The sequence below is a fragment of the Daktulosphaira vitifoliae genome, unplaced genomic scaffold, assembly GCF_025091365.1.
Source record: "Daktulosphaira vitifoliae isolate Bord-2020 unplaced genomic scaffold, ASM2509136v1 Scaffold_5, whole genome shotgun sequence".
Taxonomy (NCBI): domain Eukaryota; kingdom Metazoa; phylum Arthropoda; class Insecta; order Hemiptera; family Phylloxeridae; genus Daktulosphaira; species Daktulosphaira vitifoliae.
This window is the reverse complement of record NW_026099576.1, coordinates 6,969,612-6,985,152: the sequence shown is the minus strand read 5'-3', so window position 1 is coordinate 6,985,152 and position 15,541 is coordinate 6,969,612. Positions and strand designations below refer to the sequence as shown.

The window sequence follows — 15,541 nt, the reverse complement described above, 5'->3', positions numbered from 1 at the left end:
AAAAAAAAAAAAAAAAAAAAAAAAAAAAAAAAAAAAAAAAACACATCATAGTAAAATTAATACCTTCTCCGCTTCGCATCGAAGCTAATATATTCCGAATAATTTTTGAACATTTTTATATTATCGATTTATTTACTAGATCTACCAACATTCGGCGTTCGTCATTTACAAGGTCTTGTTATTTTTTTTGGAATTTTCTCTGCTTATTTGATCAGAGTAAATCTATCAGTGGCTATAGTGGCAATGTCGCCGGAGATGAATTCCACAGATTATTTTGAAGAGAAAACTCACCATATTAGCACTTTCCAGTGGAACGGAACGACAAAAAGCCTTTTGCTAGCCTCGTTTTTTATAGGTTACATGTTGGGTAATTTCCCTGGATCAGTGTTGGGATGTCATTTCAATAATAAAACTCTGCTCTTATTTAGTACCATTTCAACTTCGGCACTAGCTTTAGTTACACCACTTGCAGTTACCACGTACGGAGCTACAGCATTGTTTTTGATTCGATTAGTTCAAGGTCTCGTCCAATCTTTATTAATGCCAATGTGCAATGGAATAATGGCCCGATGGATACCGCCAGTTGAACGAGGACGTCTGATGGGTTTCGTCGTGAGTAGTGTACAGTTGGGTACCATGACGACGTTAGCTGGATCTGGCTGGTTGGCTAGCACTCGAGTTGGTTGGCCAAGTATTTTTTATGTCGGCGGTACTATTAATTTAACGTGGGCAGTCATATTTTATTTCTTGGGTGCTGAAACGCCTCAAGCTCATGCACTTATCAGTAGACACGAAATTAGATACATAGAAGAATCATTACAAGGCCTGTCTCATTCTACTAGCAAAGCTAAAGTAATTAATATCATTTATTATGAGTTTTGATCGATCTTTAATAAAAATCTACAATTCTCTCTAAATTAACACATTTAAATTGGAAACAATTTAAATTTATTAATTTGAATAATAAAAATATTATCAGTCTTTGAGTGTATAATTTTCAAACAAAAAATTCTTTATGGTACCTAAAAAGTATCATACTATAGTGATACAAATATTGTTTTATGGTAAAATTCTATCAATTTTATTTAATAGTAAAAATATTTACGTTTTTTTTTAAATTTATCACTACTTTTTAAAAACTAGAATTTTAAAAGAACTCTTGAAAGATACATAACGTTTTGACATTAGTTTTTACTAGTTTTTTTTTTTAGAAAATCCAAAAGAATTTGTGTCTTTTTTCATGGTTTAACAATTTTGCACAATATTCTATTTTTTCGAACAAGCATAAATCACATAATATTTGTGCTTTTTAGTTAATCTATACAAGTTAATTATATTTATTGCAAATTAAGGTTATTTCTATATAGACAATAATTAAACAAACACTTATTTAAGACGCAATCTATAGCTCTGTAAAATGATTTTGTATTCATACGATTGTTATTAGAGTGCAAATAATATTAACGTGTGAAATATTATTTTGCAATTTTTTTTAAAAACTCTTAGACACTATTTAGAAATAATTCATAACTTATTTTTAAGCCAAGCAGGTTTTTTTCAAATACTAAAAAACTGTTTTAATACTTCATTGAATTATCTTAAAATCTTATTCCTTAGTGATTTCAAATAAATAATAGAATTTAATTTTTAGTAAATTAACTAATATTAAAATGGAATGACACATTTAAGGTTACACCCTGGAAAGAAATATTTACATCATTACCACTTTTGGCACTTACTTCATCCCATTTGGGTCAATCATTGGGATTTTGGCTGCTGTTGAGTGAAATGCCCACGTTCATCAGTGTTGTTCACAATTTTAAAATCAAAGATAATGGAATGCTGACCGCTTTACCGTACCTGACCATGTTCCTATTACAAATTCCAGTAAGTTATATAGCAGAAATATTTAATAAACAGCAGTGTATGTCAGTGACAACATCTAGAAAAATGTGGAATTCAGTTTCTATGTGGGGTGGTGCATTTGGCTTAATTCTATTGGGATTTCTCGATGAAAGTGCCATTGCTACTATAGTTCTTTACATTAGTATCGTTGCTATTGGATGTTGTTGCAATCTTGGATTCAATTTAAACCATATGGATCTTTCACCTAATTATGCTGGTTTGTTAATGGGCATTACCAACGCAATAGCATCTTCTGGTGGAATATTTGCACCACTAGTAGTTGGGATTGTTATTAAAGACCAAGTGAGTTTATTTAATTACAATTACAAAACAATTATCTAATTCTGATTTTTTTTTACTGCAGAAATCTATTACCCAATGGCGATATGTATTTTTTACTGGAGCTGGAATATTATTTTTTTCAAACTTATTTTTTGTATTGTTTGGTTCAGCTGAAACTCAACCATGGAATTCTCTACCAGAAGTAAAGAAGAAGGTAATTTATAAACGAAATATTAAAACTCGTAGCTTAAATAAAATATCAATATATTTAAGATTAAAATTACAAGTGCCCTCTCATTATTATTAGTGCTACGCATATGTGGTATAACTAAGATGTGTTATTAAATTTTAAGTACTTATAAATATCAATCGGTGAAGTAACAGACGATAACAGTTAACAATTAAGTTTTTATTTTTCAAAAATAAATTCCTCTAATGCCACTTGAATGACGTCTTTTTTTAATAAGCGTACAATTTTACAAAAATGAATGAAGTTTATTTAGACTATCTTAGCTTTTAAGCTCTGCATTTAATAAGTCGTGTGGATAGAATGCAAATACTTTCCATGAGAAGTATGCAATATAAGCTATATCCTACAAAAAGGCATTTTTGTACCCTTAGCTTAAAAAGATTAACTTGGCTTCACTTTACTCTACAATTGTATGATATATCAGAGGTATTTATTTCCAATAAAATTTTTTTAATGGAAGTTAAGAATGTATAAAAAGTTTATTTGACATATATTGTAAATAACGAAATTTCAAAGAACGAGTATCAAGTTCTTATTATTTTATTGTGGATAATTTATAAAATTTGTTGATAAAGTTCTTTAAAAAATTTAATTTGTAAGTTTTCTTTTGATACATAAATTTAAACGCGATCCCTCAGTCGTCATTTAACATTTTTTTACTGATTATACAAAATTTTATAATTGGGCTTACGTTGTTTCCCAAATATGTGATTTATATACTCTTGACATTTTTCACGCATAAGAGTAGTTCAAAAATAAATAATTCTATGTATTTAAACATAAGGGCAATTTAATCTATCATGTTAATCGTATTATACAATAAACATAATTACTGAAATTAATTGTCGTTATAATTTGTTTTTCAAGATGCTAACTTATGTCTCTATTGAAGGATGTTTGTCTTCAATACACTGTTACAACTAATCATTGTAGCATTCTTGTTGATGGATATCGATACATATAACATATGCAACGATACCCATTTTAAAATGTGTATTATTCATTTTTTAATAATTTTTCAGTTTTTTTTAATAAGTATTTAATTCATTTTTCTCAGAAATAAACTGAAAAAACAGTTTTTATATTCATCTATAGTTATACCTAGTAAATTGAAAATATTAAGTACGTAAATGCTACTAAAGTTTAATGAATAGTAAATATTCATTACGTGAGGTTTGAAAATAAAATTCAAAACTTTTACTTAATATTTTTTATTGACATTGTTATAATTCAGTCATTTTTACATGTATTAGTATTTTATAACTTGTTACTAGATGTTTTAAAACTTTATTTTAAATCATATTTTAAAGTATTTTAATATCGTTTTCGATAGATTTTTGTTTTTAAAGCTATTTTTTTATTTTAAAAGGTTTTTTAGGTTATTAATTTTTGAGTTCTAATCATAATAATTTATGTACGAAATTAAAGTTATAAATCTTCAATACTTACATAGAAACAGTAGAAATAATAAATATAAACATTTTACCTTAAAACTTAAAAAAAAAATACATTTTTTGATATAATTTATGTATTATCTAATATAAAATTTAATTAAACAAAAATAATAATATTAAGTTTATACGAAGTATTTAGTTTTGTTTTGTGAGCTTGTAATAAAATGTATGAATGGCATGTTTACAAAAACAATAAAACCTGATAAGCGGTAAACAATAAGATAACTTACTATGATACATGCTTTACAAAATAACATTCTTAATCAAAATATATGTTATAAACAGTATTTATCCATAGAATTGATTGAATTTAAGTTTGTTATTAAATTAGTTTTGCACCTTCGTTTTCTTGTTATAGCAAAAGGCTTATGAATTAATAACTTAAACTTCTTTTTATCACTTAAAAAGTACTTAAATACATTTTTGATAACTCATAGCCTATTTAAGAGCTCTTGATATCAATGTCTGACTATGATATATGACTTGAATTTTTGAACAATAACCATAGAAACTATATTTCAGATAATTTTATGTTGATATTGACTAGGCATATCTCAAATATTATTCAATATCTATAGACAATTGCGTAGCCAAGTGATGAGAGGTTTAACATATTCAGTGATAGCAATATTAATCTTTAAAATTAACTGAAGAGTCAAGAAAAAAAAAAGGTAAAAGATATGGAATTTCATAGATTTTTTACTATGCCTCTCATTATGAAACCTTTACTACGCCACTGCTTATAAATATAATATGACACATAAAATTTGTTTCATAATAAACATATTTACCTACTGTGGTAATCAAATTTGCAATTTCGTCCTAAAACGATAGCACCTTTAAGTAAATTATCCCTTCCTCGTTATCTTATTATACGAATAAATATAATTTAACATTTATTATGTTGAACAAACTATAGTATGTTAGCTACATTAGCCTTGCTTATTAACTACGTTTAAAGTAAATATTTTTGGAATGAACGTCGAACGAAACATAACAATTACAACTACGAAAGCTGAGAAAAATCAGTAAATAAATCATCCATCATTCACCTAAAAATAGAAAATTATTACGTGCAGTATAAATGATAATATAATAAGTCAATATTAAGAAATAAATAATCAAACAAAATAGTATTTTTAGCTTCGATGCGAAGCTGAGAAGGTATTGGTTTTACAATGATGTGTTTTTTTTTTGTCTGTTACCACTATTTCTCAGGTATCACCGAACGGATTTCTTTCAAGGATACGTCAAAAGATCACAAATCGTATCTAGTCGAAGATATTACCCTCAAAAATAGAAAAAATTTCCCTCGTTCCTTGTAAATGGGAGAAATCTCCAAAAAAATTACAAATTTAAAAATCGCTAATTTTCGAAATTTTTTCATTTTTTTTTTACTTAAAACTACCATAACTTTTTCAAAATTGAACAAATCAATATAATTGTTTTTTATAGATACATGAGATATTTACCTATTATTTTCATAAATTTAACCCTTTATCTGCCCACAAGGGGGGGTTTTAAAATGACAACTTTTTCACAAAAAATTAACTTTTTCAACTTAACTTTTGAAAATATTCCGGAAAGTCTGACACTTTTTTTATATATATCTTAAATTAAAGCTAATGTAATGTACTTTTTATTTGAAAAAAAAAATTTGACCTCTGGATTTGTCTTCACGGTGAAAATGGCTACCGAATGCTATTTTTGTGTGAAAATTCTCGATTTTATAATTTACATTTTAGCTTCGATGCGAAGCTGAGAAGGTATTGGTTTTACTAAGATGTGTTTATTTTTTTTTTTTTTTTTGTGTCTGTTACCACTTTTTCTCAGCTCTCACTGAACCGATTTCTTTCAATGATACGTCAAAAGATCACAAATCGTATCTAGTCGAAGACATTACCCTTAAAAATTGAAAAAAATTCCCTCGTTCCCCGTAAATGGGGGAAACCTCCAAAAAAATTACAAATTTAAAAATCGCTTATTTTCGAAATTTTTTCAATTATTTTTACTTAAAACTGCCATAACTTTATCAAAAATGAACATATCAATATAGTTCTTTTTTATATAGATGCATAATATCATTACCTTTCATTTGGTATATTTTTTTCATAAATTTAACCCTTAACCTGCCCACAAGAGGGGATTTAAAATGACAGCTTTTTCACAAAAAATTAATTTTGTTAACTTAAATTTTGAAAATGTTCCGGAAGGTCTGACACTTTTATATATATCTTAAATTAAAGCTAATGTAATATGCTTTATAATGAAAAAAAAAATTTCGGACTTTATCTTATCTTCATGGTGAAGATGGCTACCGAATGCTATTTTTGTGCAAAAATTTTCGATTTTGTATTTTCCATTTTTAACTTTATTATGCTATAACTTTTTGAAAAATGTATGNTGTCAGATTTTATCTTATCTTCATGGTGAAAATGGCTACCAAATGCTATTTTTGTGCAAAAATTTTCGATTTTGTATTTTCCATTTTTAACTTTATTATGCTATAACTTTTTGAAAAATGTATGGATGAATATAACTCTTTTTTTTATAGATGCATGATGTCTTTACCTGTCATTTGGTATTTTTTATTTTTATATATGACCCAATACGTGCCCACTGGGGGGGATTTAAAATGACAACTTTTTCACAAAAAATTAATTTTTTTAACTTAAATTTTGAAAATGTTCCGGAAGGTCTGACACTTTTATANAAAAGTAGAACTTTTTCAACTTAACTTTTGAAAGTGTTCCGGAAAGTCTGACACTTATATATATCTTAAATTAAAGCTAATGTAATATATTTTATCATGGAATAAAAAAATTTCGGACTTTATTTTGTCTTCAAGGTGAAATTGGCTACCAAATGCTATTATTGTGTGAAAATTCTCAATTTTATTTTTTACATTTTTAACTTTATAGAGCTATAACNTTTATTATGCAAAAAAAAAATTTCGGACTTTATCTTATCTTCACGGTGAAAACAGACATCAAAGTTTATAAAAAAAATACGATTTTTGTAAAAAAAATTCTTTTTTATATTTTTAACTTTATAATCTATAACTTCTCGAAAGATGTATGGATCAATATAATTCTTTTTTTTGTAGATGCATGATGTCTTTACCTATCATTTGGTATATTTTTTTTATAAATCTGACTTTTTACCTGCCTACAGGGGGGGATTCAAAATGACAACTTTTTCACAAAAAATTGACTTTTTCAACTTAAATTTTGAAAGTGTTCCGGAAAGTCTGACACTTTTATATATATCTTAAATTAAAGCTAATGTAATATACTTTATTATGCAAAAAAAAAATTTCGGACTTTATCTTATCTTCACGGTGAAAACAGACATCAAACTTAATAAAAAAAATACGATTTTTGTAAAAAAAATTCTTTTTTATATTTTTAACTTTATAATGCTATAATATTTTAAAAAACCCAGCACAGGGGGGTCGCGGCACAGTGGTAACGTGGTATAGATGGATCAAATATAATGATATCTCACAGTGATTAAAATCACTATAAAAAAAAAACGCTTCGATGCAAATCTTTAGATACTGTTTAATTTTAAAAAATTGGTGGACTATTCCAAAAGCTTNTCCATCTATGCCACGTCACCACTGTGCCGCGACCCCCCTGTGCTGGGTATTTTACTTTAAAGTGCTATAACTTTTTAAAAAATGTATGGATCAATACAATTTTTTCATGAGAAGTAATATTTTTTAATAATTCCTTTTTCATTCGACATACTTTATCTTAATCAGGATATTAATAAGGAACTACCAGATCATGTAACTTTTGGAATAATCCACCAATTTTTTAAAATTAAACACTATCTAAAGATTTGCATCGAAGCGTTTTTTTTTTTATAGTGATTTTAATCACTGTCAGATATCGCTATACTTGATCCAACTATTTTTTTTTTATAATTTTGATATAGTTCAATCTATTTTTTATTTAATATTGAACTAGAAGGAATTGACGTTTTGAATTAAAGTAATAAACAATAAAAGAAGCTCACATTCATTTCTTTTAATTTGTATGTTTATTAATGTGAGCCATAGTAAAAAAACTAATTTTACTAAATCATGCTTATTAAATCTATTAATATACTTAAAACTGATAGGCTAATCAAAATTTTATTGATTATTACTCTGCTATTAATTTATTTTTATTATTATCTATGTAATTATTGAAACTTTTTTTTTTTTGCTGCATTCATATCATATGTTAAATTTTAAATTATATCTCCTAACTATTTGTTCAAAAAATTTATGATTAACTAAGCCTATAAAGATTTTAGTATGAAGTAATATAATTATGACGTGAGTGACATTTATAGATCAATAAATTATTAGCTAAATTCTAGATTTGAAGTATTGTGAAGGATACGGGATTAGCAAATATTATATGATTAGCAAATGAACAAATATTTAAGTTATTAAACTATATTAATTCTATTTTAATATTTATATATTCGTATAAGTACGGTTTCGTACTTCTCATAATTGAGAAATAAAAAAATATTTAACAAGCAATATAACAGAAAATTAATTTAAAATTTTTAAAATTATCACAATTAAGTGGAATTTGCTTTGTAAAATATAATTAGTGTATAATTTTTTTTTCTAGAATGAACCTGTAAAAAAAGTTTGATGTTTGTGCTCAAATTCAACCAGAGATCCCGAGCTAACCAAATAAGCACAAAAATCGTCTAGGAAAACGAAAGAATAACATAAATATATTAAAATGCTTATTTATTTATTCTGAATGATTAAAGATCTATGTATTATCTATTTAACCACTTTTTGTATTTGTACACTAAATCTTTATAAAATGTATCTAAAATAAATGTAAAATAGTTTTAAAATATCTATTGGAAACAGTAGATTGGATAATGCTATACTTTTGTTAATTTAGATCATACTATTAATTATTGATAGATCTAAAAAGCTATCAAAACATTATAAAAATGTTCTAAGCGAAATCATTTATGAGTACTTTCATTCAGTATTGTGATATTAATGAAATCTATATTAAATATTGATCCTATATTATATAAAATTAAAAAATAGTTAATGCAAAGAAGGCATAAGAAAGTACTAAAAAATTGAATAAACGTACTGAAAAATATTCACTTATACAGAGTGATTGATTAACAGTTTATGCCTTAAGCAATTTCTTTGAAAGTTGTATATTTTTTAATTTTATATTAATATTTTTAATATAGTTTTAATTTTTATGAAATCTGATATATTTTACATTTTTTTCTAATAGTGATTTATATTTTTGATAAGTATCTTTTATGACATTATAATCTTATGTTTTATGAAAATAATTTTAGTAGTAAATAGTAAAATACGGTAGGTATAATGAAAGAAGTAACAAATATAAAATTAGTAACCAAAACAGTGCGTTCTATACAACCTAAAAATATTAATATTTTTTTATCTCGAAAAAATGTTCATAGATGCTAATTTAAACAGTTATTTAAGTAAAAATAAAAATCATCATGGTATTTATTGTAAAATTCTCTTTTAAGTTCAGCGATTATCTAATTTTATCATTTTAATTATTAATGGGTTTTCGTAAAACACGAAAAAGTAAAAAATTACTCATTTTTTTTATTTAAAAAAAAAAAAATCTATTTTAAAATAATTAATTAAAATGTTATCTGACATTCCATAAAATTTTACTTAAAATTATAATAAAAAATTTTAGACTACAGAAAATATATTGTTAAGTAATTTGGCACACTAATATGAATAAAATGTTATTTTTAAAAGAATTTATACTTTCGTACCTCCTACAATCATTTTTGCTACACTTTAAAAACTGCTAGTTAAAACGTAACATTTCTTTAAGGGTAAAATTGTTCTATTTAACTTGTACTTTTTGAAATACTGAACATTTTAGATAAAAGTTAGGCAAGTTAACGCAATTAATCTAGTTTCATAATTTATAATGAGCAACATTAAAGCCCGTAATTAGTTTAAATACTAAAGCAATTATAGAGACTTGGCTCCCAAATTGAAAAATACTCACTCTCTGAATTAATTCTAAAAGTTATATCGTAATATATTAGTATAGTATTTAGGGCAGTGAAAAATTAAACTTAATCCCACTTCATTTTAGTAACTTTGATAAGTAGTTATATTTATTTATTAATTTAAACCACATATAAAGCGTATAAATATATACAGATGTTATGAAATTTTGAATTTAGATTGATTTTTATTATCTATTTAACTGAAAAATGGCAAGATTTTTGTTCGGTTAGTAAAACTAGTTAAATTGAAAAGTTAAAAAAATGAAATTTTTAAATAATTCATGTCCACTATTGTTTTGGATAATGTAAATTAAATCATTTAATTATGACTGTTGAAAACTTTTATTAGTAATTAAAGTTCTTTAATAATGCGTCAAAATTTGTTTATTACTTTAAAAAATTGCAATCTATTTTATTAAAGTATGGATTTTTTTGTATTTGCTAGAAAAATTAAAATTAAATCTTTAAATTAAAATTGTATTTAACTTTTCTAATGGGCCGTTTTATCTTATACTGCGACTGTATGGAAGAATGATTTTAATCATCAATTCAATATTATTTATAGAGGAGATGTAACTCTCATTAATTGGAGTTCATATTTCCTAGGTGAATTAAAAGTATTGGACAAAAGATATACCCACATATTTTCCATGGGCAAAAATCAAATTAGAAATTTTACCAAAGGAATTAAATACTCGTTGTTTTAAAATACGTTTTAATTTAGGCTAAAGTTTAATAAAACAATTAAAAACAAACTAATTACTTACAATTTTTTAGTAGGAAGAGAATCGACAAGTATTTCGTATACATTGAGACTTGTCAAATGTCGTTTAGCTTGATTTAAATATATTCGGAAATGTTTTATTTTTAGACTATTTGTCGATTATATCATTTTGTTCTAAATGCCTAATTTACCATACATTTTTTTTAGCGAGATTAAAAATCAAGGTTAAAAATTAAAACTAAGTAAGTTGGAACAAAATAAAATCCTATTCATTAGGCACAACACAGCTTCCATTGCATCATTAATACCACATAGTGGAAAAGTGGGGGCTTTCAATACTATATGCTACCTCAAGTTTTATCTCAACAGTAAATTTTTGTCGATACTTTTATCTTAACGAATCAAATAAACTGAAGCCGAAATCATTTGATATGAACGCCAAAAACCGTATGTAAATCATATTATATAAGTTTAAATTTTATTAAAACTGATGAAATATTTAATATTTTAAGTAAACGAGAAAAAATTTTTTATTTGATATACAAATAAAATAATTATAAAATAAAGTAAAAATAAACATCATTTTAATAACCAATAAGTCTTAAAATTGCAATTGTAACGGATTAACTTTATTATTCAAGTATCATACTTCTTTTTAAATTATATCAATTTTTAAAGACGAAAATATTTTATAAACACAACTGTAAAGAGTTATGCAGTATAATATATAGTATCATAATTATTATAATGTCGCCTACATAAAAAATTCATATAATTTTAAATGATTTCAATAAAATAATATAAAATTCAATAAAATATTTCAATAATGATTAAGAGTGCATAATAATATACAATATTTATTTTTTCACCTTTTTTTAATAATAATTTCTTAAGGTTAGCATTAAAAACGTTAATTTAGAATATAATATTCAAAACTATAAAAAATAAAAATGACAAGATTGAGTTCTCATGTAATAGGTGTAGGAGTTATATGCATTTATAAATTTTGTTTGAGTCACTTTGAAGGGTCTTAAGTGTAGCTTTGTCATAGTATTATAAAGTATAGAAGCGTAAAAATATTTCTCATTTTAGGGGGGTAATGCCCCTTATGAATTTATAAATACTTATAACTCCTAGTCTTATTTATTAGGTAATTATGCGAATTTGTGGTCTTGATGTGTGAATAAAAATGAATCTTATTGACTAAATGTAAGATACCTTTAATATTATAAATAATGACTTAATGGTATAACATGATGATCTCCTTTTAACAATATTGTGTTTTTAATCAGTCATGAAACTTTAGATGGATTCAAATAAATAAAAATTGTTTATTTGTTGTTATAGCAAACCTACCATTACTGGGATTCCGGCATTTAGTGAGTTTCATGTTATTTTTATGCGTTCTATCCAATTTTGTTCTCCGTGTTAATTTATCTATGGCCATTGTGGCCATGAGTCCAAAAATGAATTCAACTGACTACATGCAATCTAAAATGGACGGAATCCCCATATTTGATTGGTCAGCTGAAACCCGAAGCACAATATTAAGTTCTTTTTTTTTTGGCTATCTCGTGGCTAATATACCGGCATCCATCCTCGGTTGCCACTTCAATAACAAAACGCTATTGACCATTTGCTCAGCGGTTACTTCCTTACTGGCCTTAATTACACCAACCGCTTTACTGAGCTTTGGTGCGCCAGGTCTAATTGCGGTGCGCTTCACTCAAGGTGTGTTTCAGTCGTTCTTGTTGCCAATGTGCCACGGTATCATAGCTCGATGGGCACTGCCTTCTGAACGCGGCCGATTAGTGGGTTTTATCATGAGTGGTATTCAATGTGGTACTATGAGCGCATTAGTCTTTTCTGGATTACTAGCTAGCAGTTCGTTTGGTTGGCCGAGTATATTTTACGTTACTGGTACTGTCAGCTTGTTAAGCACTGTCATATGGACACTGTTGGGCTCAGAATCTCCTCAGAGCTCTCACAGACTTTTAGGAGAATCTGAAGCCAACTGTATCAAAGATCAACTGAAAACAGAAGTGTCCCAACGAACAAAAGTAAGTGTCAAATCAAATACAGAGTGATGTCATATTACAAACTTTTTTTTGTAAATCATTGAAAATATAAAAAATGTGTTTCAAACAAAACATAATTATCATAACTTCATACAATTATGTCAAACTCGTATTTTAAAAAAAAGTATTAAAAGGGTTTTAGGAAGTAAGTCTAGGAGATATCATTATTTATATCTCACAATTGTCTATTTGATTTAATCAAGTACGGGGAGTATTAATGTTATTTTACTAAGTTTGTTGTGCTTAAATTTTTATGAAATATTATAGTTTATATTATCAAAAAGTGATATCGAACAATAAAAGTTTATAAGTGTTGCACTGTCTAATCAATTTTTATTAATGGTCTGAATTAATACTAAAAAATTAATTTTTTAGAGGGCTGACTCTATAAAGTCAAATAACGTATGGTTTTTTAGATTATGCATTTTAATTAATTTTTTTATAAATATTGTCTATGAAAAAAATGTATTTTATAATACAAATTTTGTGTTACTCCGAGGTCGAAAAAAAATAAATAAATTTTGAATGAATTTTATAAGCTAAGCCCTTAAAATGTCATAAAATTTAAAAAATACGAGTTTTACATAATTAAATTATGTTATGATAAAAACTGTTTTTGTGAAACTCTGTTTTTAATTTCGATTATATTCGAGAAAAAGTTTGTAACATGAAATTGTGATCATGCTGTATATAGTTTATATATTTAATAATTAAATGCATCAACAGTAAATTAAAACTTATTTAACAATGAACATAATCATTTTGATGTGTTACGATCTGTAGAGTGAAAATACAATTAATAAATCTTAACACTGTAAGATCTATTATAATGAATGACTAAAATAAAGTTTTTACTTTTGTGTTATATAATATACTATATTTCAACGAATAAGCTGAATAACTGAAAAAAAATAAAATGTACTATTGACATAATTTAAGTAAAATAGATTATTAAATGCCTACTAGTAAAGTTTGGAGACTTCAGCACGTGCACGACGATCGAAAAAATTGAAAAATTAACTGATAAACTTTTATTATTTGATTTTTGCTAAGCCTCTATAGTCCATAGACTATTATCAACATAATATTCATAGTTCTTACTTAGAAATGTTTTATTATCACAAGCAAGCCGCATGTTACATTCTATGCATAAAAATTACCTAACTTTACAAGCTGTAATAAATTAATTTGATTGTTTCATTCATATTTTTATACCTTGACAAATTATATTGAGTTATTTTAATTGCATAAACAACTCATTAAAAGATGAAACATGTATTCAAGTTAATTATGGTCTTTTGAAATGTTATTCTTTGTAGCTAATTTTGCTTTTGTTTGTTTCTGTTTATCATGATTAAAAGAGAAAGTATGACAGTATGAAAAAGATAGTATGTGTAAACATCATGTTGTGTAATTGTTTTTGAAGTATTTATGATGAAAAGTATTAATACAAATGGAATAATGTTTTACTACGAATTTAAAAAAATAAATCACTATAGCAAATTTATTAAAATTATGTTGTACTTTATGTTAATTAAGCAAAACTTATTTACAGGAAAATATAATACCTTGGCGTTCAATACTTACATCTAGACCTGTTTGGACTTTAGTTGTTGCGCACGTAGGAAACAACTGGGGATTTTGGCTATTGTTGACACAAATGCCCACATATCTCCACACTGTACTTGGTATGGATATTAAGAAGGACGGATTTCTATCGGCTTTACCTTATCTATCCACGTTTCTGCTCCAGTTTCCAATATATTACATAGCAGACACTCTTAACAGATACGAGTGCACTTCGTTGACAACATCTAGAAAAATATGGAATACTTTTTCCATGTGGGGTGGTGCCACAGGTCTTCTAGCACTTGGTTATGTTAATAATACCAATAATATGGCCATTTTCATCTACATTTTTATTATGGCTATAAATTGTGCAGGTTACGTTGGATTTAAAGTCAACCATTTAGACTTATCTCCAAATTTTGCCGGTCTTTTAATGGGATTATCTAATGGAACAGCATCTTTAGGTGGCCTTTTAGCCCCTACTGTGGTAGGATTTGTCGTAAAAGATTTGGTAAGAGCACTATATGACTTTAAAAGCTATCGTAATTTTTTGAAAATAAATAACATTTTTATAGACAATTTTATTTAAAAAAAAATTTTTTTATTCTAGTCTTCAGTTGTACAATGGCGAATAATTTTTTTCATTGGAGCTGCGGTTTTATTTATTAGTAATATAATTTTTATTTTATTCGCATCGGCTAAAATACAAACGTGGAATTCACCAAGAAGTGTTCAATCCAGTAAATATTTATCTATTTATTTTAAAATTTTGAATTTTATTAGTGTATTCACAATTTATTAATCAATAAATTGTGCGTACATTATTAATAACTTCCATAAACATAATTATATATATATTTTTTTGTGCCCATTGAAGACCACAAAATCTCCCGTAAAGTGGAGGTTTTATAACCGTTGATACTCCGGGTCGGGTGGTTACTGGAGAGAGGGGATGGTGACTCCAATTATAGAACTGATCTCTCGTTCGGCAAATGAAGCTGCACATGAACAAGTTTCGAACCTAAGGCAGTGCGCATCAAGTACTGCCACGTTGCATACTTGGACATACCGTCCCATTAACATTATACCATTTAATATAACAAAAAAGAAAAACAATAAATTTTATTCATTGTTGAAATTATTTAAAAAAAAATTAAAAATATAAATTGATAGTTGGCGGAATAGTTTATTAGAACTTTGACATTAAATTAAAAATAATATATATATA

General features: G+C 26.1%; 2 protein-coding genes and 1 long non-coding RNA gene across 3 annotated transcripts in view; 2 read left to right on the top strand and 1 right to left on the bottom strand.

The window, feature by feature from the left end:
• The window catches only part of LOC126908531 (putative inorganic phosphate cotransporter), an 11,516-nt gene extending 2,827 nt beyond the window's left edge, over positions 1–8,689 (top strand). The window contains exons 2-5 of the mRNA XM_050690694.1: positions 140–852; positions 1,690–2,208; positions 2,270–2,401; positions 8,526–8,689. Coding sequence (XP_050546651.1) covers positions 140–852; positions 1,690–2,208; positions 2,270–2,401; positions 8,526–8,549 — 1,388 coding nt within the window. The 3' untranslated portion in view covers positions 8,550–8,689. The remainder of the gene's footprint in view (positions 1–139; positions 853–1,689; positions 2,209–2,269; positions 2,402–8,525) is intronic.
• LOC126908555 (uncharacterized) lies at positions 4,775–10,878 on the bottom strand. Its single transcript, XR_007704798.1, has 2 exons — positions 10,710–10,878; positions 4,775–4,943 (listed from the first exon to the last, which is right to left on the bottom strand). It is a non-coding gene; the product is annotated as an uncharacterized LOC126908555 (long non-coding RNA).
• Positions 10,879–10,972: 94 nt separating this feature from the next.
• LOC126908530 (putative inorganic phosphate cotransporter) overlaps positions 10,973–15,541 on the top strand; it is a 6,200-nt gene continuing 1,631 nt past the window's right edge. Inside the window, exons 1-4 of the mRNA XM_050690693.1 lie at positions 10,973–11,113; positions 12,014–12,726; positions 14,300–14,824; positions 14,924–15,053. Of these exons, the coding sequence (XP_050546650.1) occupies positions 11,098–11,113; positions 12,014–12,726; positions 14,300–14,824; positions 14,924–15,053 (1,384 nt within the window). The 5' untranslated portion in view covers positions 10,973–11,097. The remainder of the gene's footprint in view (positions 11,114–12,013; positions 12,727–14,299; positions 14,825–14,923; positions 15,054–15,541) is intronic.